At 53.0% G+C, this 25599-nt stretch overlaps 1 protein-coding gene across 8 annotated transcripts in view; it reads right to left on the reverse strand.

The window, feature by feature from the left end:
• The window catches only part of TCOF1 (treacle ribosome biogenesis factor 1), a 311423-nt gene that overhangs the window by 45732 nt on the left and 240092 nt on the right, over positions 1-25599 (reverse strand). For 7 of the 8 annotated variants that reach the window (XM_075344358.1, XM_075344353.1, XM_075344354.1 and 4 more), the window contains 5 exons: positions 17441-17596; positions 9820-9951; positions 3381-3518; positions 3179-3301; positions 37-189 (listed from right to left, as the gene is read on the reverse strand). In XM_075344358.1, coding sequence (XP_075200473.1) covers positions 37-189; positions 3179-3301; positions 3381-3518; positions 9820-9951; positions 17441-17596 — 702 coding nt within the window. The remainder of the gene's footprint in view (positions 1-36; positions 190-3178; positions 3302-3380; positions 3519-9819; positions 9952-17440; positions 17597-25599) is intronic. The other variant, XM_075344356.1, reaches the window with a different exon arrangement.

Raw genomic sequence — 25599 nt, forward strand, 5'->3', positions numbered from 1 at the left:
AACCCCTTTAAGAAACTGAACTGGCTGCAGAGTTACCTCATCCTCGCTGTCCGATTCCTCGCTGCTTTCCTCAGCCGCCATCTTGGCAGGACTGCTCACTGCACAAAAACTGCTTTGGGACACCAGAGTCAAAGCTGTAGGTTTAGCTATGGATTTCGGTTTTCTGGCTGCTATAGCTGGAGCTGGTACCTTCAGTTAAATTAAAAAGAAAAATTAAATGCTGTGTGTGTATCTAATATATAAAGCTGTGTGTGTGTGTATGTATGTATGTATGTATGTATGTATGTATGTATGTATGTATGTATGTATGTATGTATGTATGTGTGTGTGTGTGTGTGTGTGTGTGTGTGTGTGTGTGTGTGTGTGTGTGTGTGTGTGTGTGTGTGTGTGTGTGTACGTGAGTACGTACGTACGTACGTACGTGTGTGTGTGTCCGGGATTGGCATATGCACCGTCGCAGCTACAGCCACAAAATTTTGCACACACACACTTCTGGTCCCCGAGAGCGTCATAGACTATGTTTTGAGGGTAAATTTTAACCCCGCACTTTACAGTTATTCACCAAAAAACCTGCCTCCATTAAAGCGAATGGAGCTGGGAGCCACAGTGCAGCCAGAACTTCAGAAGAATGCGCAGCCACGCCCTTATATGGAATGTTGGCGTGTCACAATGCAGCCAGGGAAAGAGGCAGACACAGACAGGGTAAGAAACAGACATATACAGGGTAAGAAACAGACACAAAGAGACAGACAGACACAGGGAAACACACAGGCAGGGAAAGAAAGGGTAAGAGACAGACAGGTAAAGAAAGGGTAAGAGACAGACAGGTAAAGAGAGGGAAAGAGAGACAGACAGGTAAAGAGAGGGAAAGAGAGACAGACAAAGAGAGGGAAAGAGAGACAGACAAAGAGAGGGAAAGAGAGACAGGTAAAGAGAGGGAAAGAGAGACAGGTAAAGAGAGGGAAAGAGAGACAGGTAAAGAGAGGGAAAGAGAGACAGGTAAAGAGAGGGAAAGAGAGACAGGTAAAGAGAGGGAAAGAGAGACAGGTAAAGAGAGGGAAAGAGAGACAGGTAAAGAGAGGGAAAGAGAGACAGGTAAAGAGAGGGAAAGAGAGACAGGTAAAGAGAGGGAAAGAGAGACAGGTAAAGAGAGGGAAAGAGAGACAGGTAAAGAGAGGGAAAGAGAGACAGGTAAAGAGAGGGAAAGAGAGACAGGTAAAGAGAGGGAAAGAGAGACAGGTAAAGAGAGGGAAAGAGAGACAGGTAAAGAGAGGGAAAGAGAGACAGGTAAAGAGAGGGAAAGAGAGACAGGTAAAGAGAGGGAAAGAGAGACAGGTAAAGAGAGGGAAAGAGAGACAGGTAAAGAGAGGGAAAGAGAGACAGGTAAAGAGAGGGAAAGAGAGACAGGTAAAGAGAGGGAAAGAGAGACAGGTAAAGAGAGGGAAAGAGAGACAGGTAAAGAGAGGGAAAGAGAGACAGGTAAAGAGAGGGAAAGAGAGACAGGTAAAGAGAGGGAAAGAGAGACAGGTAAAGAGAGGGAAAGAGAGACAGGTAAAGAGAGGGAGAGAGAGACAGGTAAAGAGAGGGAGAGAGAGACAGGTAAAGAGAGGGAAAGAGAGACAGGTAAAGAGAGGGAAAGAGACAGACAGGGAAAGAGATTGAGACAGACGGAGAAAGAGACAGTCAGAGACAGACAGGGAAAGAGATAGAGAGACAGAGAGATATATACAGAGGGGGAGACAGAGAATGGGAGAGAAACAGAGAGACAGTTACTATCCCGGGCGTAAATACATTCTATTTATACATTCTATCCTGGGAATGTTAATTAATTTTGCTATTTCACCTAGCTGCAGCCCCGAAGAGGTCAGCCCTGAAGAGGTTATTATAGGAGTTGTGACTGGCACACCTCCTATAGGCGAGTGTACCTTACTAAATAATATCTTGGTGTTTCTCTGGTAAGACCCTATGCGCTTTTTGTTCGACAGCCTCTGACTTTCCAGATGTGCTTGATGGGAGACAAGTTCAGAGACGCTGCAGGACTGGTAGCACGTTTAGGCCATGCAGGCTGCTCACAGTGGCACGAGCAACATGCGGCCTAGATTTGTAATGTTGAAAAACGGCACATTGGAGAAATGTCCACATCACTGGTCCCCCAACCAAATCAATGTAACGCCGAGCTGTTAGTCTACGGTAGCCGGACATTTCAAGTCTTCATTCCAGGGACAGTAACAGCTCGGAGCTACACTGATTAGCTTGTGGAACCAGTGGTATGGCCATTTTGCAAAGGCGTCCTAGGAGCAGTTTTTTAGCTCGTCAATGCCAGGCTGTATGTTGCTCATACTACTTTGACCGGCCTGTGGGTCCTAAACGTGCTACAATGGCTGCAGCATCTCCAGACTTGCATCCTATCGAGCACAACTGGGACATCATTTGTCAACAATGGCAAGGAAGCTGCCAGCAGCGGATCTTGATGATTTGTGTGCACAAATGCATTCAGCATGGCAGAACAATCCTCAAACAAGCATGAATAACCTCATTGATAAAAGCCAAGGGAGGGGGGTGCATGCGTCTCATACTCAATAATGGATAGAACCGTCCTTCGGTAAATAAATTACTGGTGGCGGTTACCATTTATCCCTACTCCTACTGTGCTATGATGTCCTGTGGTATATTCTTTTAAGTTGGCAACTCCATGGAGAAAGGATCATGTCTGACCCTTGTTTCTTCCAATTAGTGATGCCAGGATATAGCCAATCCCATTCTTAAACACAAGATTTATTGTCTGGAGGGCCCTATGAAATTCAGCAAAACAATGAGTCTAGGCAGCTTTAGGCCCTGTGCACACGCTATGGTTTTTGACGCAGTTTTTTTTTAAATCTGCATCAAAATTAGCATGCCTCTCCTGAAGCCAGCAAAGTGTATGTGAATTTAGATTTCCTGTGCACACGGTGCAGATTTTGATGCAGAAAAAAAAATCGACAGCATGTCAATTATTGGTCAGGGTTAGCAGCGTTTTCGCCCATTGACTTCAATTCATTGATTTTCTTCATGGCCGAAAAAAATCTGCATCAAAAACCGCATCCGGTTTTGACGCAGTTTTTTTGCCACAGTGTGCAGAAAATGTCAGCACCAAATCTGCAGCGTGAGCACACAGCCTTACTCCATCCCGTAGACTTACAGATTTTGCAGGCTCATCGCTGTCTTCACTTTCTTCTGAGCTGCTTTCATCGGCTTGTGCAGCAACTCCTTGCTTCCCCCTTGCAAGGGCCGGATTTCTTAGTTGTAGCTTAAGTACAGCAACCTGTAAAAGGGACAACAAGTCAAAAATATTAGGTTATGCATTCTGTTCCAGAAGGAGAACTACGGGAAAGCCGATATACCTGAGGCTTCTCCTCCTCGCTGCTCTCCGTCTCGTCTTGGGTTGGTTTAGATTGTGCGATATTCTTCCCAGCCACTTTACTCTTCCCTACTGGAGCTGGAAGGGTTGCAGAAATTTTTGTCTGACTTCCCTGGTTTTTCTAAAAAAAAAAAAAAATTTTTTTTTTTTTTAAAAAAACAATTGAAGATAAAAGTGGAAGATCGTAAACTTTACTCCATTAAATTTAAAATATAAAGAAGAAATAGGGAAAAAAGAAATAAATAGTATTTCCACCTTGCTGGTTTGGAGTATGTAACCATTGAAAACACATAGCTCTGCATGGGAGCTGTGGACACAAAGTGATGTATTAGATTGACAGATGAAAAGAAGGGAATTTTGTTTACTTACCGTAAATTCCTTTTCTTCTAGCTCCAATTGGGAGACCCAGACAATTGGGTGTATAGGCTATGCCTCCGGAGGCCGCACAAAGTATTACACTAAAAGTGTAAAGCCCCTCCCCTTCTGCCTATACACCCCCCGTGCTCCCACGGGCTCCTCAGTTTTGGTGCAAAAGCAAGAAGGAGGAAAAAAAAAAATTATAAACTGGTTTAAAGTAAATTCAATCCGAAGGAATATCGGAGAACTGAAACCATTCAACATGAACAACATGTGTACACAAAAAAATAGGGGCGGGTGCTGGGTCTCCCAATTGGAGCTAGAAGAAAAAGGAATTTACGGTAAGTAAACAAAATTCCCTTCTTCTTTGTCGCTCCATTGGGAGACCCAGACAATTGGGACGTCCAAAAGCAGTCCCTGGGTGGGTAAATAATACCTCATAATAGAGCCGGAACGGCTCCGTCCTACAGGTGGGCAACCGCTGCCTGAAGGACTCGCCTACCTAGGCTGGCATCCGCCGAAGCATAGGTATGCACCTGATAGTGTTTCGTGAAAGTGTGCAGGCTCGACCAGGTAGCCGCCTGACACACCTGCTGAGCCGTAGCCTGGTGCCTCAAAGCCCAGGACGCACCCACGGCTCTGGTAGAATGGCCCTTCAGCCCTGAGGGAACCGAAAGCCCAGCAGAACGGTAAGCTTCGAGAATTGGTTCCTTGATCCACCGAGCCAGGGTTGATTTGGAAGCCTGTGACCCTTTACGCTGGCCAGCGACAAGGACAAAGAGTGCATCCGAGCGGCGCAGGGGCACCGTACGAGAAATGTAGAGTCTGAGTGCTCTCACCAGATCTAACAAGTGCAAATCCTTTTCACATTGGTGAACTGGATGAGGACAAAAAGAGGGTAAGGAGATATCCTGATTGAGATGAAAGGGGGATACCACCTTAGGGAGAAATTCCGGAACCGGACGCAGAACCACCTTGTCCTGGTGAAACACCAGGAAGGGGGCTTTGCATGACAGAGCTGCCAGCTCAGACACTCTCCGAAGTGAAGTGACTGCTACTAGGAAAACCACTTTCTGCGAAAGGCGTGCGAGAGAAATATCCCTCATTGGCTCGAACGGTGGTTTTTGAAGAACCATCAGCACCCTGTTCAGATCCCAGGGTTCCAACGGACGTTTGTAAGGAGGGACAATGTGACAAACCCCCTGCAGGAACGTGCGTACCTGTGGAAGTCTGGCCAGGCGCTTCTGAAAAAACACAGAGAGCGCAGAGACTTGTCCCTTAAGGGAGCCGAGTGACAAACGCTTTTCCAATCCGGACTGAAGAAAAGGACAGAAAAGTGGGCAATGCAAATGGCCAGGGAGAAAACCCCCCAGCAGAGCACCACGACAGGAATATTTTCCACGTCCTGTGGTAGATCTTGGCGGACGTTGGTTTCCTGGCCTGTCTCATAGTGGCAATGACCTCTTGAGATAATCCTGAAGACGCTAAGATCCAGGACTCAATGGCCACACAGTCAGGTTGAGGGCCGCAGAATTCAGATGGAAAAACGGCCCTTGAGACAGCAAGTCTGGTCGGTCTGGCAGTGCGCACGGTTGGCCGACCGTGAGATGCCACAGATCCGGGTACCACGACCTCCTCGGCCAGTCTGGAGCAACGAGGATGGCGCGGCAGCAGTCGGCCCTGATCTTGCGTAACACTCTGGGCAATAGTGCCAGCGGAGGAAACACATAAGGGAGTTGAAACTGCGACCAATCTTGAACTAAGGCGTCTGCCGCCAGAGCTCTGTGGTCGTGAGAACGTGCCATGAATGCCGTGACCTTGTTGTTGTGCCGGGACGCCATTAGGTCGACGTCCGGCATCCCCCAGCGGCAACAGATCTCCTGAAACACGTCCGGGTGAAGGGACCATTCCCCTGCGTCCATGCCCTGGCGACTGAGAAAATCTGCTTCCCAGTTTTCCACGCCTGGGATGTGAACTGCGGAGATGGTGGAGGCCGTGGCTTCCACCCACATCAAAATCCGCCGGACTTCCTGAAAAGCTTGCCGACTGCGTGTCCCTCCTTGGTGGTTAATGTAAGCCACCGCGGTGGAGTTGTCCGACTGAATTCGGATCTGCTTGCCTTCCAGCCACTGCTGGAACGCCTTCAGGGCAAGATACACTGCCCTGATCTCCAGAACATTGATCTGAAGTGAGGACTCTTGCTGGGTCCACGCACCCTGAGCCCTGTGGTGGAGAAAGACTGCTCTCCACCCTGACAGACTCGCGTCCGTCGTGACCACCGCCCAGGATGGGGGTAGGAAGGATTTCCCCTTCGATAATGAAGTGGGAAGAAGCCACCACCGAAGGGAAGCTTTGGTTGCCTGAGAGAGGGAGACATTCCTGTCGAGGGACGTCGGCTTCCTGTCCCATTTGCGTAGGATGTCCCATTGAAGAGGACGCAGGTGAAACTGCGCGAAAGGGACTGCCTCCATTGCTGCCACCATCTTCCCCAGGAAGTGCATGAGGCGCCTCAAGGGGTGTGACTGACCTTGAAGGAGAGATTGCACCCCCGTCTGTAGTGAACGCTGCTTGTTCAGCGGAAGCTTCACTATCGCTGAGAGGGTATGAAACTCCATGCCAAGATATGTCAGCGATTGGGCCGGTGACAGATTTGACTTTGGAAAATTGATGATCCACCCGAAACTCTGGAGAGTCTCCAGAGTAGCGGTGAGGCTGTGCTGGCATGCCTCTTGAAAGTGAGCCTTGACCAGCAGATCGTCTAAGTAAGGGATCACCGAGTGACCCTGAGAGTGGAGGACCGCAACTACTGCAGCCATGACCTTGGTGAAAACCCGTGGGGCTGCCGCCAGGCCGAACGGCAGTGCCACGAACTGAAGGTGTTCGTCTCCTATGGCGAAGCGCAGGAAGCGCTGATGCTCTGGAGCAATCGGTACGTGGAGATAAGCATCTTTGATATCGATCGATGCAAGGAAATCTCCTTGGGACATTGAGGCGATGACCGAGCGGAGGGATTCCATCCGGAACCGCCTGGTCTTTACGTGTTTGTTGAAAAGTTTTAGGTCCAGGACAGGACGGAAAGACCCGTCCTTCTTTGGAACCACAAACAGGTTGGAGTAAAAACCGTGACCCTGTTGCTGAAGAGGAACAGGGACCACCACTCCTTCTGCCGTCAGAGTGCCCAGCGCCTGCAGAAGAGCATCGGCTCGCTCGGGAGGCGGAGATGTTCTGAAAAATCGAGTCGGAGGACGAGAGCTGAACTCTATCCTGTAACCGTGAGACAGAATGTCTCTCACCCAACGGTCTTTTACCTGTGGCAGCCAAATGTCGGAAAAGCGGGAGAGCCTGCCACCGACCGAGGATGCAGTGTGAGGAGGCCGTAAGTCATGAGGAAGCCGCCTTGGTAGCGGCACCTCCGGCGGTCTTTTTAGGGCGTGACTTAGACCGCCATAGATCGGAGTTCCTCTGATCCTTCTGAGGCCTTTTGGACGAGGAGAATTGGGACCTGCCCGTACCCCGAAAGGACCGAAACCTCGACTGTCCCCTCCTCTGTTGGGGTAATTTTGGTTTGGCCTGGGGTAAGGATGTTTCCTTTCCCTTGGATTGTTTGATGATTTCATCCAGCCTCTCACCAAACAAACGGTCGCCAGAAAATGGCAAACCGGTTAAGCACTTTTTGGAAGCCGAATCCGCCTTCCATTCCCGTAGCCACAAGGCCCTGCGGATTGCCACCGAATTGTCGGCTGCAACCGCCGTACGGCTCGCAGAGTCCAGGACAGCATTAATAGCGTAGGACGCAAATGCCGACGTTTGAGAAGTTATGGACGCCACTTGCGGCGCAGACGTACGTGTGAGTGCGTCAATTTGCGCTTGACCTGCTGAAATAGCTTGGAGTGCCCATACGGCTGCGAATGCTGGAGCAAAAGACGCGCCGATAGCTTCATAGATGGATTTCAACCAGAGCTCCATCTGTCTGTCAGTGGCATCCTTGAGCGAAGCCCCATCTTCAACTGCAACTAAGGATCTAGCCGCCAGTCTGGAGATTGGAGGATCCACCTTGGGACACTGAGTCCAGCCCTTGACTACGTCAGGGTGGAAGGGATAACGTGTATCCTTAAGGCGCTTGGAAAAACGCTTATCTGGACAAACTCGGTGTTTCTGGACTGCCTCTCTGAAGTCGGAGTGATCCAGAAACATACTCGTTGTACGCTTGGGGAACCTGAAGCGGAATTTCTCCTGCTGAGAGGCTGACTCCTCCACTGGAGGAGCCGAGGGAGAAATATCCAACATTTGATTTATGGACGCGATAAGATCATTCACTATGGCGTCACCATCAGGAGTATCAAGGTTGAGAGCGGCCTCAGGATCAGAATCCTGATCAGCTACCCCCGCTTCATCATACAGAGAGTCCTCCCTCTGAGACCCTGAACAATGTGATGAGGTCGAGGGGATTTCCCAGCGAGCCCGCTTAGGCGGTCTGGGGCTGCGGTCCGTGTCAGAGACCTCACCCCGGGGGAACATTGTTGTTCCAACTGAGGGGAACCAGGGGGCAATGATTCCACAGTGGCCATGGTCTGAGATACCGGTCTGGACTGCAAGGCTTCTAGAATCTTAGCCATAGTCTCAGAAAGTCTTTCAGTAAAAACTGTAAACTCCGTCCCTGTCACCTGGACAGTGTTAGCAGGTGGTTCCCCCTGGGCCCCCCTTAGCAGAGGCTCCGGCTGAGTAAGTGCCACAGGGGCCGAGCAGTGCACACAATGAGGGTCAGTGGAACCTGCCGGTAGCGAGGTCGTACATGCGGCGCAGGCAGCATAGTAAGCCTGTGTTTTGGCACCCCTGCTTCTTGTGGGCGCCATGCTGTTGTCTCCCCTGAGCAACACAATAGGGTATATAGCCAGAATCACCCGTGCACCATACAGTGTAAAGTATAGCCTATAAACATATAATCTATAACTACACTTCTGCACAAGTGGGGCCAGCACCTCAGGTGCTGCTTCCCGCCCGCTTAAAGCGGTTATGTGGCCACCAGAATCCCTGCCTGGGTCTCCCAGAGCTTGTCTCCCCTCTGCAGCGTCAGAGGAGCTGACAGGAATGGCTGCCGGCGTCCTGAGGAGAGGAGGGAGCCGTGGGCGTGACCCAGAAAGTGCGGGAACTGGTGCCCCACTGTGCACAGTGAGGGGGGTGGAGTATGCAAAGCATGCTCCAGCCCTCAGTGCTGCCGTCCTGTACAGCGTCCCGCCCTTCCCCTGACTGGCAGGCCTGGGGGCGGGAGGAAAAAGAGACTAGGCCGCAAAAGCCGAGGACTCGAGTTATAGGCGCGGCCGCCGTATAAGCACGGTCGGCGCGGAAGTCCCCGGCGCACTAACAGTCCCAGCCGCGCCGCAGTGATAACAATGGCAGCGGCGGTCAGCGCGGTAGTCCCCATACACTAACACACTCAGCGACGCTGCAGTGTGTAATGGCACAAACGCGGTCAGCGCCGCGGTCCCCGGTGCACTAGCACGCCCAGCAATGCTGGAGTGTTGCTGTGCGCGGTCCCCACGGGGACACAGAGTACCTCAAAGTAGCAGGGCCATGTCCCTGAACGATACTCGGCTCCTATCCAGCAGAGTCCTCAGGAGCTGTGGATGGAGCACGGTCTCAGTGCCTGGAGACCGATTAGGATCCCACTTCACCCAGAGCCCTAGGGGGGATGGGGAAGGAAAACAGCATGTGGGCTCCAGCCTCCGTACCCGCAATGGATACCTCAACCTTAACAACACCGCCGACAAGAGTGGGGTGAGAAGGGAGCATGCTGGGGGCCCTGTTAAGGGCCCTCTTTTCTTCCATCCGACATAGTCAGCAGCTGCTGCTGACAAGCTGTGGAGCTATGCGTGCATGTCTGCCTCCTTCGCACAAAGCAAAAAACTGAGGAGCCCGTGGGAGCACGGGGGGTGTATAGGCAGAAGGGGAGGGGCTTTACACTTTTAGTGTAATACTTTGTGCGGCCTCCGGAGGCATAGCCTATACACCCAATTGTCTGGGTCTCCCAATGGAGCGACAAAGAAAACAGCAATGACTCAACATACCGTTATCTCTTCCGAGTCGGAGGAGTCGCTGCTTTCAGAGTCGGCATCTGAATCCGGAACATGTGCAGAGGGGGGTGCAGACGGTTTAGCTGATGGGGTGGTCAGAACGGAGGGTTTTACAGCAGAAATAGGCTAGGAAAAAAATAAAAAAAAAAATCAAGAAAATACCAGCTTCAGTCGCTCAGAGGCTAAAAACACAATTAAAATTCAGCAGTGATATGTCATCCATGTGCAATGGTAAAGGTTTCACCACCCTGACATCCACTGGCCACTAGAGCACAATGGCCACAGTACAGAACAGTGCTCTTTATCCCCACCTAAATGTTACATGGCCAAATATGTGGTGAGTGTCTGTCCCAGGTTCCCGTGGGCCCCGGGCTAAAAAGAGTTTCAGTGGGCCTCTTTAACACATACCAAAATTCAATATAATACAGAGGTTGAGAGCTGTTTAGATATAATACAATCTCTAAATATAATCCTCCCCATGTACTCTCTCAATCCTCCCCAAAGTGCTTCTTCTGTGGCCTGTCCCTCTCCTTCCCCGTGCGCTCGCTCCTTCCCCGTGCACTGCCACTGTGCTTTCTCCTTCCCCCGTGCGCTGCCTCCGTGCGATCTCTCCTTCCCCCGTGCGCTGCCTCCGTGCGATGTCTCCTTCCTCAGTGCGCTGCCACCGTGCGATCTCTCCTTCCTCAGTGCGCTGCCTCCGTGCGATCTCTCCTTCCTCAGTGCGCTGCCTCCGTGCGATCTCTCCTTCCCCCGTGCGCTGCCTCCGTGCGATCTCTCCTTCCCCCGTGCGCTGCCTCCGTGCGATCTCTCCTTCCCCCGTGCGCTGCCTCCGTGCGATCTCTCCTTCCTCAGTGCGCTGCCTCCGTGCACTCTCTCCTTCCTCAGTGCGCTGCCTCTGTGCGATCTCTTCTTCCCCCGTGCACTCTCTCCTTCCCCCGTGCTCTGCCTCCGTGCACTCTCCTTCCCCCGTGCTCTGCCTCCGTGCACTCTCTACTTCCCCCATACGCTGCCTACGTGCAAGCTCTCCTTCCCCAGTGCGCTCTCTCCTTCCCCCCCCCCCCCCCGTTCGCTGCCTCCGTGCAATCTCTCCTTACCCCGTGCTCTGCCTCCGTGCGATCTCTCCTTCCCCCCCCGTGGGCGCTGCCTCCGTGCACCCTCTCCTTCCCCAGTGCGCTGCCTTTGTGCGATCTCTCCTTCCCCATGTGCTGCCTCCGTGCGCTCTTTCCCCCGAGCGCTCTCTCCTTCCCCCCATGCTCTGCCTCCGTGCGCACTTCTTGCCCTGTGCTCTGCCTGTGAGCTACCTCCCTCGTGCTCTGCCTCTGTAAGCTCTCTCCTTCCCCATGCACTGCATCTGTGCGCTCTCCCCCCTTGTGCTCTGCGCCCCTGTAAGCTACCCCCTCTTCTGTTCTGCCTCTGTTAGCTCCTCCCCCTCTTGTGCTCTGCCTCTAAGCTCCTCCCCCTCTCGTACTCTGCCTCTGTGAGCTCCCCCCCTTGTGCTCTGCAGCAGAGCAGTGTCGCTTCACTTTTGCTATCCGCTTATTACTATTCATAAGACGCCAACAGCCAGGACGCTGCGCTCATCGCACAGAGGGAAGAGCGCATGAGGGAGGAAGAGAGCGCACGGCAAGCAAGTGGGCCCCCGTGTTTGTCTAGGGCCCCATGTGCCGGCCCTGTATGTGGTTAAAAAAAAGCCTATTGGATTTAAATAAAGAGAATTTTGTTTACTTACCGTAAATTCTTTTTCTTATAGTTCCGACATGGGAGACCCAGACCATGGGTGTATAGCTTCTGCCTCCGGAGGACACACAAAGTACTACACTAAAAAGTGTAGCTCCTCCCTCCTAGCATATACACCCCCTGGATAACCAAATATAGCCAATTTAGTGCAAAAGCTGAAGGAGGACATCCACCCACAAGTAGAGACAGAGCAAAACCCGGAACAACCGGAACCTCTGTCTACAACAACAGCCGGTGATAACACGCGGAACAAGAAACTGCCAACAGGCAACAGGGAGGGTGCTGGGTCTCCCATGTCGGAACTATAAGAAAAAGAATTTACGATAAGTAAACAAAATTCTCTTTTTCTTCATCGTTCCTTATGGGAGACCCCAGACCATGGGACGTTCCAAAGCAGTCCATGGGTGGGAATAAACAGAAAAACTGAGAAGTAGGCGAAACCTAACTTCATAAATGGGCGACAGCCGCCTGAAGGATGCGTCTGCCCAAGCTCGCATCTGCCGAAGCATGAGCATGCACTTGGTAGTGCTTCGAAAAGGTATGCAGACTAGACCAAGTGGCAGTCTGACAGACCTGCTGAGCCGTAGCCTGGTGCCTGAAAACCGAAGAGGCACCGACAGCTCTGGTCAAGTGTGCCTTGATCCCCGGCGGGAGAGGCACTTGAGTACACTGGTAGGTATCGGAAATGGCCGACCTAATCCAACGAGCTAGGGTCGGCTTAGATGCCGAGAGGCCCTTACGCTGACCAAGGTCAACACAAATAGAGAGGTGCACCGCCTAAGAACAGCGGTGCGAGACACATAGATCCGGAGCGCCCGCACCAGATCCAGAGTATGCAACGCCTTTTCAAAGCGATGAACAGGAGCCGGACAAAAGGAAGGCAGGGAAATGTCCCGGTTAAGGTGGAAGCAGAAACCACCTTAGGGAGAAGTCCGGAGTCGGACGGAGAACCACCTTGTCTTGATGAAAAACCAGAAAAGGTGACTCCGAAGAGAGTGCAGCCAAATCAGAGACTCTCTTGAGGGAAGTTATGGCCACTAGAAAGACCACTTTCTGTGAAAGACAAGACAAAGAAACCTCCCTAAGAGGCTCAAAGGGGGGTTTCCGGAAGCCGTGAGGACCGGATTAAGGTCCCAGGGCTCCAAAGGCCGCTGGTAAGGCGGAATGATGTGAGATGCGCCCTGCATGAAGGAGCGCACCTGAGCCAGCCGGGCGATACGCCGCTGGAACAACACAGAGCCGAGACCTGTCCCTTGAGGGAATTGAGGGATAGTCCTAGCTGCAGACCGGACTGTAGAAGGGACAGAAGGGTCGGTAAGGCAAAAAGGCCAAGAAGCATGGCCGGAAGAATGACACCAGGACAGGAAAATTCTCCAGGTCCTGTGATAGATTTTGGCCAAGGGATACTTCCGAGCCCGAGTCATAGTGGAGATGACTTCAGGAGGGATACCAGAAGTCGTCAAGATCCAGGACTCAAGAGCCACGCCGTCAATCTGAGAGCCACAGGATTCTGGCGGAAAGACGGACCTTGTGAGAGGTCTGGACAGTCCGGGAGATGCCATGGCACCTCTACGGACAGATGGAGAAGGTCAGGGTACCAAGCTCGCCTGGGTCAGTCTGGAGCAATGAGAATGACCCGACGGCCCTCCATTCTGATCTTGCGCAGGACTCTGGGCAAGAGCTAGAGGGTGAAACACGTAAGACAGACGAAGCTGGGACCAATCTTGAACCAGTGTGTCTGCTGCAAAAGCCTGAGGATCGTGGAGCGAAGATCCATGTCCGGAGTGCCCCACTTGCGGCAGATTGACCGAAACACTGCCGGATGCAGAGCCCACTCGCCGCTGTCCACGGTTTGACGGCTGAGATAATCTGCCTCCCAGTTTTCCACGTCTGGGATGTGGACTGCGGATATGGTGGACTAGGAGCCCTCCGTCCACTGAAGGATGCGTTGAACCTCCAACATTGCCAGGCGACTGAGTGTCCCGCCCTGGTGGACGATGTAGGCAAACGCTGTCGCGTTGTCTGACTGGACTCGAATGTGCCTGGCCGCCAACAGATGGTGAAAGGCTAAGAGAGCTTGAAGCACAGCTCTGATTTCCAGCACATTGATCGAGAGGGCTGATTCGTACAGAGTCCAAGTGCCCTGCGCTCCATGGTGGAGATATACTGCTCCCCAGCCGGATAGACTGGCATCCATGGTGAGGATCACCCGGGACGGGGCCAGGAAGGAGCGTCCCTGAAGAGAGAGGGGCCGAAGCCACCACTGAAAGGAGCCCCTGGTCTGTGGCGAAGCCACCAACCCGTGGAAGGAGGAAGTCCGCTTGTTCCAACAGCGGAAAATGTCCAGCTGCAGAGGACGCAGATGGAACTGGGCAAGGGAACCGCTTCCATTGACGCCACCATCTCACCCAGCACCTGCATTAGGTGCCTGATGGAACGACGTCGGGGCCTCAGCAAAGAGCGCACCGCCAGAGGAGGGACTGCTGTTTGACTAAGGGCAGCTTCACAAGTGCCGGCAGAGTCTCGAATTGCGTCCCTGGGTACGTGAGCTTCTGGGTCGGAGTCAGAGTGGACTTGGACAAAATGACAAGCCACCCGAATTGGCTAGAGTGGCGAGAGTGAGCGAGGCACTCCGCTAACAGTCTGCACTGGATGAAGCCCTGACTAGAAGGTCGTCCAGGACAAAAAGATCACTGCCAACCCCTGGAGGTGCAGGACCGCAATCACTGCTGCCATGACCTTGAGAATACTCGAGGGGCCGTGGCTAACCCCAAGGGAAGAGCCACGAATTGGAAATGTTCCACTCCGATTGCAAAACGTAGCCAACGCTGGTGTGAAACTGCGATTGGCACATGCAGATAGGCATCTCTGATGTCGATGGATGCTAGGGAATCTCCTTGGGTCATTCACTGATCGCAGAGACTGCATGCGAAAATGCCGCACCTGAACATGCTTGTTGAGAAGCTTGAGATCCAGGTCGGAAGGCACCGTCCTTTTCGGGGACTAGGAAGAGATTTGAGTAGAAATCTCAGAACCGTTCCCAGTCGGGAACCGGTACAATTACTCCATTGGCCTGCAAGAAAGCCACGGCCTGTGAGAAGGCGGCGGCCTTGGAGCAGGGGGGAGTTGACAGAAAAAATCTGTTTGGCGGGCTGGATAGAATTCTATCCTGTAGCCGTGGGAGATGATATCCCGCACCCACTGATCGGAGACGTGTTGAAACCACACGTTGCCAAAGTGGGAGAGCCTGCCACCGACCAAGGACGTTGCTGGCGTGGCCAGAAAGCCAGGAGGAGGCTGACTTAGTGGCAGCAGCTCCTGCAGTCTTCTGAGGACGCGGCTTCGTGCGCCAGTTGGGTTTACGATCCTTGGCTGAGTTAGTGGACGAGGCCGAGGGCTTAGAGGACGACCAGTTGGAGGAACGAAAGGAACGAAACCTCGACTGGTTCCTGCCCTGGACAGGTTTCCTGGTTTTGGTTTGTGGCATGGAAGTACTCTTCCTGCCAAAAGCTTCCTTAATAATTTCATCCAGTTGTTCACCGAATAGTCTGGTCCCAGCAAAAGGGAGCCCAGCAAGGAACTTCTTTAGAAGCATCTGCCTTCCACTCTCGAAGCCACAGGAGCCTGCGGATAGCGAGGGAATTAGCCGAGGCCACCGCAGTGTGGTGAGAGTCTCCAGCCTGGCAGACATGGCATAGGATGAAAAGACTGAAGCCTGGAAGTTAAGGCAACCATTTCGGGCATAGAGTCCCTGGTGAGGGAATGCATCTCCTCTAGAGAAGCAGAGATGGCTTTGAGAGCCCGCACTGCTGCAAAAGATGGGGAGAACGAGGCCCCTGCCGCCTCTATACAGATTTGGCCAGAAGGTCAACCTGGCGGACAGTGGAATCCTTAAGAGAGGTGCCATCAGCCACTGATACAACTGTCCGGGCTGAGAGTCTAGACACCGGAGGGTCCACCTTTGGTGAATGAGCCCATTCCTTGACCACTTCTGGTGGAAAGGGAAAACGGTCATCAGAACCACGCTTTGGGAAGCGTTAGTCAGGGCAGGCCCTGGGCTTGGTCACAGTGGCCTGAAAACTGGAGTGGTTAAGGAACACACTCCTTGTTCTCTTAAGCAAGGTAAACTGGTGCTTTTTTGCCAGAGAGGGTTGCTCCCCTGATACTGGCGGATTGAGGTCCAGTACAGAATTAATGTACGCAATCGAAACACTAATATCTGCGTCACCCTCGGACAGATCAATGGGGGACATGGAGGTAGCGTCCGAGCCCCCAGTAAAGGGATCCTCCTCGTCCTGCGAGTCAGCTCGTGAATCAGAGCCGCGGGACGAGGAAGGAGAGGGGACCCTGCGTCTCCTTTGAGGAGGACGGGGTCTGAGACCAGAAGAAGAATCCTCTGTGGGCCTTGCTGAGCGAGTCGTAGCAGCAGAGGTGCCCTGAGAAGGGGGCTAATGCATGCTCAGCAGAGTCCGGGACAGCTGTCCCATGGAGAGAAGGATTCTACCCAAGCCGGGGGTTCAGCCACCGGAGCCGGAGCAGCCGGAGGGACCACTGGGGATGAGACTCCAGGCTGAGGCACCACCATGTTAGAGCAGGAATCACAATGTGGTTGTGTGCTCGGTACAGGCAGTACGAGCCTACATGCAGTGCATATTGAGTGCAGCCTTACAGCCTTACTTCTCGTGTGAGACATGCTGCTGAAGTGGGGGCTCTGAGCCAGAATGACCCCCAGCAGAGTATATAAGCAGTATATATGCAGTATATAAGCAGGTCCACAACCGGAGGTTGTGGCTTGCCAGACCGTTTGACATTGTCTCTGTGCCCTCCAGATCCCACAGCCCGGACCCCCAGAGATGCTGCAGTCAGCGCCGATCGCTGTGCAGACATGGCATAAGAACGCTGAAAAAATGGCGCCGGAGCGAGGAGAGGGGGCGGGGCCTACTCTAAGAGCGGGATCCGGAGGGCCAAGGAGATATACAGGGGAGGGAATCTTTCCTCAGAGAGGAGTGTCTCTCCCCTGTGCCGAACAGCCGCTGGGCGGAGCCGCACTGTCCCTCTGCATAACTGACATGCAGGGGCAGTGAAATCGAAACTAGGCCTCAGGCGAAGCCGGGGCCTAGATTTAACAATGCGGCCGGCAAACAGGCACCATCGGCGCGGTTCTCGGGTTAAAACCAGAGAACCGGCCGGGAATGTCAGAATACATACACAGCACACTCTCCCCCACATTAAAGTACAAGGGACCCCCTGAAAATAACGTCTCAGATACTTAGTTTGTGAGACGCAGGGCCAGGTCCCTGAGGGATGAGTGCTCCGTACGGCAGGATCCTGAAAGGGCTGCGGATGGAGACCGGTCTCCTGCCAGGCAGGGAGAACCGTGCTGGCTCCCACTTCAAGCCAGAGCCCGAGGGATGGTAAAGGAGCGCGGCATGTAAGGCTCCAGCCCTGAAATCAACCTTAACAACACCGCCGACACAGTGGGGTGAGAAGGGACATGCCGGGAGTCCAGCTTGGACCCGCTTTTCTTCAAACTCTTTTCCAAAAATCAAAATCAGATGAGAATGCATGTGTGGATGTGTGCCTCCTGAACACAAAGCATTGAACTGGCTATATTTGGTTATCCAGGGGGTGTATATGCTAGGAGGGAGGAGCTACACTTTTTAGTGTAGTACTTTGTGTGTCCTCCGGAGGCAGAAGCTATACACCCATGGTCTGGGTCTCCCATAAGGAACGATGAAGAAAAAATGATTTCCTACCTTTGCTATCGGTCTATTACGGCAATCAATAGTGAAAATCTGCACAACTAGTGCCATGTCTGTTCTCCCAGGCCATGATAAGTCACTGCTAGAAAAGTCCTGCTCCTAACACGCAGAATTACCTCCTCATCGTCACTGTCCGAGTCCTCACTTGTCTCATCAGCCGCCATCTTTGCAGGAGTTCTTGCTGCTGCAGCGCTTCCCTGGGATGACGGGGTCAATGCTGTAGGCTTCATTACAGACTTGACCGTTCTCGCTGTGACTGCTGGAGTTGGTGCCTTGTGGTAAATCAGAAAAAGAAGGGAATTTTGTTTACTTACCGTAAATTCCTTTTCTTCTAGCTCCAATTGGGAGACCCAGACAATTGGGTGTATAGGCTATGCCTCCGGAGGCCGCACAAAGTATTACACTAAAAGTGTAAAGCCCCTCCCCTTCTGCCTATACACCCCCCGTGCTCCCACGGGCTCCTCAGTTTTGGTGCAAAAGCAAGAAGGAGGAAAAAAATTATAAACTGGTTTAAAGTAAATTCAATCCGAAGGAATATCGGAGAACTGAAACCTTTCAACATGAACAACATGTGTACACAAAAAAACAGGGGCGGGTGCTGGGTCTCCCAATTGGAGCTAGAAGAAAAGGAATTTACGGTAAGTAAACAAAATTCCCTTCTTCTTTGTCGCTCCATTGGGAGACCCAGACAATTGGGACGTCCAAAAGCAGTCCCTGGGTGGGTAAATTAATACCTCGTAATAGAGCCGTAAAACGGCCCCTTCCTACAGGTGGGCAACCGCCGCCTGAAGGACTCGTCTACCTAGGCTGGCATCCGCCGAAGCATAGGTATGCACCTGATAGTGTTTCGAGAAAGTGTGCAGGCTCGACCAGGTAGCCGCCTGACACACCTGCTGAGCCGCAGCCTGGTGCCTCAAAGCCCAGGACGCGCCCACGGCTCTGGTAGAATGGGCCTTCAGCCCTGAGGGAACCGGAAGCCCAGCAGAACGGTAAGCTTCGAGAATTGGCTCCTTGATCCACCGAGCCAGGGTTGATTTGGAAGCCTGTGACCCTTTACGCTGGCCAGCGACAAGGACAAAGAGTGCATCCGAGCGGCGCAGGGGCGCCGTACGAGAAATGTAGAGTCTGAGTGCTCTCACCAGATCTAACAAGTGCAAATCCTTTTCACATTGGTGAACTGGAGGAGGACAAAAAGAGGATAAGGAGATATCCTGATTGAGATGAAAGGGGGATACCACCTTGGGGAGAAATTCCGGAACCGGACGCAAAACCACCTTGTCCTGGTGAAACACCAGGAAAGGGGCTTTGCACGACAACGCTGCTAGCTCAGACACTCTCCGAAGAGAGGTGACTGCTACTAGGAAAACCACTTTCTGCGAAAGGCGTGAGAGAGAAATATCCCTCATTGGCTCGAATGGTGGTTTCTGAAGAGCCATCAGCACCCTGTTCAGATCCCAGGGTTCTAACGGCCGCTTGTAAGGAGGAACGATGTGACAAACCCCCTGCAGGAACGTGCGTACCTGTGGAAGTCTGGCTAGGCGCTTCTGGAAAAACACAGAGCGCTGAGACTTGTCCCTTAAGGGAGCCGAGCGACAAACCCTTTTCCAGTCCAGATTGAAGGAAGGACAGAAAAGTGGGCAAGGCAAAAGGCCAGGGAGAAAAACCCTGAGCAGAGCACCATGACAGGAAAATTTTCCACGTCCTGTGGTAGATCTTGGTGGACGTTGGTTTCCTAGCTTGTCTCATAGTGGCAATGACCTCTTGAGATAATCCTGAAGACGCTAGGATCCAGGACTCAATGGCCACACAGTCAGGTTGAGGGCCGCAGAATTCAGATGGAAAAACGGCCCTTGAGACAGCAAGTCTGGTCGGTCTGGTAGTGCCCACGGTTGGCCGACCGTGAGATGCCAAAGATCCGGGTACCACGACCTCCTCGGCCAGTCTGGAGCGACGAGGATGACGCGGCGGCAGTCGGCCCTGATCTTGCGTAACACTCTGGGCAACAGTGCCAGCGGAGGAAACACATAAGGGAGCTGAAACTGCGACCAATCCTGAACTAAGGCGTCTGCCGCCATAGCTCTGGGATCTTGAGACCGTGCCATGAACGTCGGTACCTTGTTGTTGTGCCGGGACGCCATGAGGTCGACGTCCGGCACCCCCAGCGGCAACAGATCTCCTGAAACACGTCCGGGTGAAGGGACCATTCCCCTGCGTCCATGCCCTGGCGACTGAGATAATCTGCTTCCCAGTTTTCCACGCCCGGGATGTGAACTGCAGAGATGGTGGAGGCCGTGGCTTCCACCCACATCAAGATCCGCCGGACTTCCTGGAAGGCTTGCCGACTGCGTGTGCCGCCTTGGTGGTTGATGTATGCCACCGCTGTGGAATTGTCCGACTGAATTCGGATCTGCTTGCCTTCCAGCCACTGCTGGAACGCTTTCAGGGCAAGGTACACTGCCCGTATTTCCAGAACATTGATCTGAAGTGAGGACTCTTGCCGGGTCCACGTACCCTGAGCCCTGTGGTGGAGAAAAACCGCTCCCCACCCTGACAGACTCGCGTCCGTCGTGACCACCTCCCAGGATGGGGGTAGGAAGGATTTCCCCTTCGATAATGAAGTGGGAAGAAGCCACCACCGAAGGGAAGCTTTGGTCGCCTGAGAGGAAGGGAATTTTGTTACTTACCGTAAATTCCTTTTCTTCTAGCTCTTATTGGGAGACCCAGACGATTGGGTATAGCTACTGCCCTCTGGAGGCCACACAAAGCACTACATCAAAAGTGCAAGGCCCCTCCCCCTCTGGCTATACCCCCCCCGTGGTATCACGGGTTCTCCAGTTTTAGTGCCAAAGCAAGAAGGAGGAAGCCAATAACTGGTTTAAACAAATTAACTCCGAATAACATCGGAGAACTGAAAAACCGTTCAACATGAACAACATGTGTACCCGCAAACAACAAAAAAACATCCCGAAGGACAACAGGGCGGGTGCTGGGTCTCCCAATAAGAGCTAGAAGAAAAGGAATTTACGGTAAGTAACAAAATTCCCTTCTTCTTCAGCGCTCTATTGGGAGACCCAGACGATTGGGACGTCCAAAAGCTGTCCCTGGGTGGGTAAAGAAATACCTCATGTTAGAGCTGCAAAACAGCCCTCCCCTACGGGGGTGTCACTGCCGCCTGCAGGACTCTTCTACCTAAGCTGGCATCCGCCGAAGCATAGGTATGCACCTGATAATGCTTGGTGAAAGTGTGCAGACTGGACCAGGTAGCTGCCTGGCACACCTGTTGAGCCGAAGCCTGGTGACGTAATGCCCAGGACGCACCCACGGCTCTGGTTGAGTGGGCTTTAAGCCCTGAAGGAACCGGAAGCCCCGCAGAACGGTAGGCCTCTAGAATTGGTTCTTTGATCCATCGAGCCAGGGTGGCTTTAGAAGCCTGCAACCCCTTGCGCGGACCAGCGACAAGGACAAAAAAGTGCATCGGCCCGGCGCATGGGCGCCGTGCGGGAAATGTAGATTCTGAGTGCTCTCACCAAATCTAGCAAACGTAAATCATTCTCATACCGGTGAACCGGATGAGTGCAAAAAGACGGTAAGGAGATATCCTGATTAAGATGAAACGAGGATACGACCTTAGGGAGAAACTCCGGAATGGGGCGCAGCACTACCTTGTCCCGGTGAAACACCAAGAAGGGAGCCTTGGATGACAGAGCTGCCAGCTCAGACACTCGCCGAAGCGATGTGATCGCAACAAGAAACGCCACCTTCTGTGACAGGCGAGAAAAAGAAACTTCCTTCAGAGTCTCGAAAGGCGGCTTCTGGAGAGCAACTAGAACCCTGTTCAGATCCCATGGATCTAACGGCCGCTTGTACGGGGGTACGATATGACAAACCCCCTGCGGGAACGTGCACACCTTAGAAAGACGTGCTAGCCGCTTCTGAAAAAAAAACACGGATAGTGCTGAGACTTGCCCTTTGAGGGAGTCGAGCGACGAGCCCTTTTCTGACTCCTATTGTAGGAAGGAAAGAAAAGTAGGCAATGCAAATGGCCAGGGAGACACTCCCTGAGTAGAGCACCAGAATAAGAAAATCTTCCACGTTCTGTGGTATATCTTAGCAGACGTGGGCTTCCTAGCCAGTCTCATGGTGGCAACGACCCCTTGGGATAATCCTGAAGACGCTAGGATCCAGGACACAAAAGCCACCCAGTCAGGTTCAGGGCCGCAGAAGTCCGATGGAGAAAAACGGCCCTTGGGACAGTAAGTCTGGTCGGTCTGGTAGTGACCACGGTCGGCCGACCGTGAGATGCCACAGATCCGGGTACCACGATCTCCTCGGCCAGTCTGGTGCGACGAGTATGACTCGGCTGCAATCGGATCTGATTTTGCGCAGTACTCTGGGCAAGAGTGCCAGAGGTGGAAACACATATGTGAGCCGGAACTGCGACCAATCTTGCACTAAGGCGTCTGCCGCCAGAGCTCTGTGATCGCGCGATCGTGCCATAAATGCCGGGACCTTGTTGGTGTGCCGAGACGCCATTAGGTCGACGTCCGGCACCCCCCAGCGGCAACAGATTTCCTGAAACACGTCCGAGTGAAGGGACCATTCCCCCGCGTCCATACCCTGGCGACTGAGGAAGTCTGCTTCCCAGTTTTCTACGCCCGGGATGTGAACTGCGGATATGGTGGATGCTGTGTCCTCCACCCACATAAGGATTCGCCGGACTTCCTGGAAGGCTTGCTGACTGCGCGCCCCTTCTTGGTGGTTGATGTATGCCACCGCTGTGGAGATGTCCGACTGGATTCGGATCTGCTCTCTTTCTAGCCACTTCTGGAAGGCTAATAGGGTAAGATACCCTGCCCCGATTTGAACATCGATCTGAAGGGTGGACTCCTGCTGAGTCCACGTCCCCTGAGCCATGTGGCGGAGACAAACTGCTCCCCACCCTGACAGACTCGTATCTGTCGTGACCAGTGCCCAGGATGGGGGCTATGGCCACTATAGCAGAGAGTCCTCGGCCGTCTGGGAAAGGGAGACTTCCCTGTCCAGGGAGGTTGACTGCCCGTCCCATTGGCGGAGAATGTCCCATTGCCGTTGGCGCAGATGAAACTGCGCAAAGAGAACTGCCTCGATGGCTGCCACCATCTTCCTTAGGAAGTGCATGAGGCGCCTTAAGGGGTGCGACTGGCCTTGAAGGAGAGACTGCACCTCTGTCTGCAGTGAACGCTGCTTGTTCAGCGGAAGCTTCACTATTGCTGATAGAGTATGAAACTCCATGCCGAGATACGTTAGTGATTGAGTCGGAGACAGATTTGACCTTGCCAAATTGATGATCCACCCGAAAGTCTGGAGAGTCTCCAGCGTAACATTCAGGCTGCATTGGCATGCCTCGAGGGAGGGTGCTTTGACGAGTAGATCGTCCAAGTATGGGATCACCGGGTGTCCCTGAAAGTGCAAGACTGCTACCACTGCTGCCAGGACCTTGGTGAACACCCGTGGGGCTGTCGCCAGACTGAATGGCAGAGCTACGAACTGAAGATGTTCGTCTCCTATCACAAAACGTAGAAAACGTTGGTGCTCCGTAGCAATTGGCACGTGGAGATAGGCATCTTTGATGTCTGTTGAGGCAAGGAAGTCTCCTCGAGACATTGAGGTAATGACGGATCGGAGGGATCCCATCCGGAACCGCCTGGAGTTCGCATGCTCGTTGAGCAGTGTCAGGACCAGAACGGGACGGAAGGAACCGTCCTTTTTTGGAGCCACAAAGAGATTGGAGTACAAACCCTCGCCCTCGTTCCTGAGGGGGGACAGGGATCACCACTCCTTCTGCTCTTAGAGCATCCACCGCCTGCAGCAGGGAAATGGAGTCGGAGGACGAGATTAGAACACTGTCCTGTGCACGTGAGCACAATGTTCGCCACCCACCGGTCTGTGACCTGTGGCAGCTAAATGTCGCCAAAGGCGGGGGGTTCTGCCATCAACCGCGGATGCGGAGAGAGAGAGAGAACTGAGAGTCCTGAGGAGACCGCCTTGTAGCGGTTCCTCCGACTGCCTTCCTTGGGCGTGATTGAGCCCGGCCGGAATCTGAGCCCGTCTGAGGTTTTGTAGCCCTTTTGCCCGAGGACAATTGGGACCTACCGGAGCTTGGGAAGGACCGAAACCTCGACTGTACTTTTAGGACAGTATTAACAGGGTAAGTCGCAGTGCAGACATTGCGGGTTACGGACGCCTCTGCGGTACAGATGTCCCTGTGCTCAAGGCCAGCTGCGCAAGAACAGCTGAAGCGGTTATGTTGCCTATACGGCTGTGGATGCCGGAGCAACCGACACGCCGATAGCTTCCTAGACAGATTTCAACCAGAGTCCATCTGTCTGTGAATGGCATCTTGAAGTGAAGCCCCATCTCCAGTGCAACTATGGCTCTATATGCAAGCCTGGAGATTGGAGAATCCACCTTTGGACCCTGGGTCCAGCACTGACCGCGTCAGGGGAAAAGGGATAACGTGTATCCTAAAAACGTTTGGAGAAGACGCTTATCTGGTAAGCGTGGTGTTCCTGGACTGCTTCTCTGAAGTCAGCGTGGCCAGAAAAATACTCAACATCTGTGTGAGATACTGAAAAGGGACTTCTCCTGTTCGTCTCCTATCTCCACTGGGGGAGCTGAGGGAGAAAGATCCAACCTTCCATTGATGGACGGTATAGGATCATTCCGTATGGCGTTACCACCCGGTGTATCCGGATCGATAGCTATGTCAGAATCAAAGCCCTGAAGAGCTGCCTTTTGGTCCAGTAGATTGCCCATGGCCTGTCTGGACTGCAAGTCTCTATATTATGACTACTCCGTCCCTGTCCATGGACAGGGTTGACAGGTGGTTTCTTTGGCCACAACTAGTAGAGACCCAGGCAGACGAAGTGCTAGAGACCCCGGCACGTGCTACGGGGGAGCATGCACACAATGGGACGGTGTCATGAACAGCCTCCCATGTAGTAAAAACAGCACTGAAAATCTGTGTAGCTGTTTTGCCGCTGCCGACTAGCTATCTAGAATTATATAGCCAAGATTGGTGACCGTACAGTGCAATGTATAGCATACAGGCATAAAGTACAAATGACCACTGCAGCACAAGCAATACAAGCAGCATAGAAGCCTGTGCCCTGGCACCCCTGCTCCTATGCTGCTGTATACTAGTCATCTAGGGGAATATAGCCAAGAGTGACCCTACAGTGCAATGTATAGCATACAAGCACAAGTACAAATGAACACTGCAGCACATGCAATACAAGCAGCCTAGAAGCCTGTGCCCTGGCACCCCAGCTCTTCTGCTGCTGTAGACAAGTCATCCAGGGGAATATAGCCCAGAAGAGTGACCATACAGTGCAATGTATAGCATACAAGCACAAGTACAAATGCACACTGCAGCCCATGCAATACAAGCAGCATAGAAAAAAACCTGTGCCCCAGCACCCTTGGTTTTCTGCTGCTGTAGTCTAGCCATTCCAGGTAGCTAAGACTAGCGACTGTACAGTGCAATGTATAACACATAAACACAAATGAACACCTCAGTCGTGCAATACAAGCAGCCTAGAAAGCCTGTGCCTTAGCACACCTGCTTTCCTCCTGCTGCTAATGTGTCGCTCCCCAAGCGGGCATATAGCGACCTGTGCAGTTAAAAACAACACATGTACACACTGCAGTTATCTGTGGTCAGCACTATGTGTGCCTCTTACCGCCCGCCTATAAGCGGGTGTATGATCGCCACCGTCCTGCCTGGTTGCCGAAATCCGAGCTCGGACTTCAGTAATGGCTGCCGGCTTCTTCCCCAGCTCATGTGAGGAGGGGCGGGCCGTGGGCGTGCCCCCAAGGCAGAGCGGGAATCCGGCGTCCGACAGTGTGCAGTGAGAGGGCTGGAGCATGTAAAAAGGCTCCAGCCCTCGGCGCTGCTGATTGCTCAGCGCCTGTCCCCTTCCCTGAGTGACAGGGAGGGGGCGGGAACGAAGCGGCACTAGGCCGCAGAAGCCGGGGACTGGATTTATAAGCGCCGCCGCCGTAAAAGCGCGGTCGGCGCCCAGTCCCCGGCGAACTACAAGTCCCAGCCGCGCCACCGCTCCCGGAGCGTCCGGCGCGGTAGTTCCCAAAACACAAAGTCACTCAGCAAAGCTGCAGTGACTGTAACCCATTACTGTCCCCGGCGCACTAGCACACCCAGCAAGTCTGGAGTGTGCTGTGCCTGTGTGTACGGGGACACAGAGTACCTGTAATGGTGCAGGGCCATGTCCCTGAA

This window comes from Anomaloglossus baeobatrachus, chromosome 4 (assembly GCF_048569485.1).
Source record: "Anomaloglossus baeobatrachus isolate aAnoBae1 chromosome 4, aAnoBae1.hap1, whole genome shotgun sequence".
NCBI classification, from domain to species: domain Eukaryota; kingdom Metazoa; phylum Chordata; class Amphibia; order Anura; family Aromobatidae; genus Anomaloglossus; species Anomaloglossus baeobatrachus.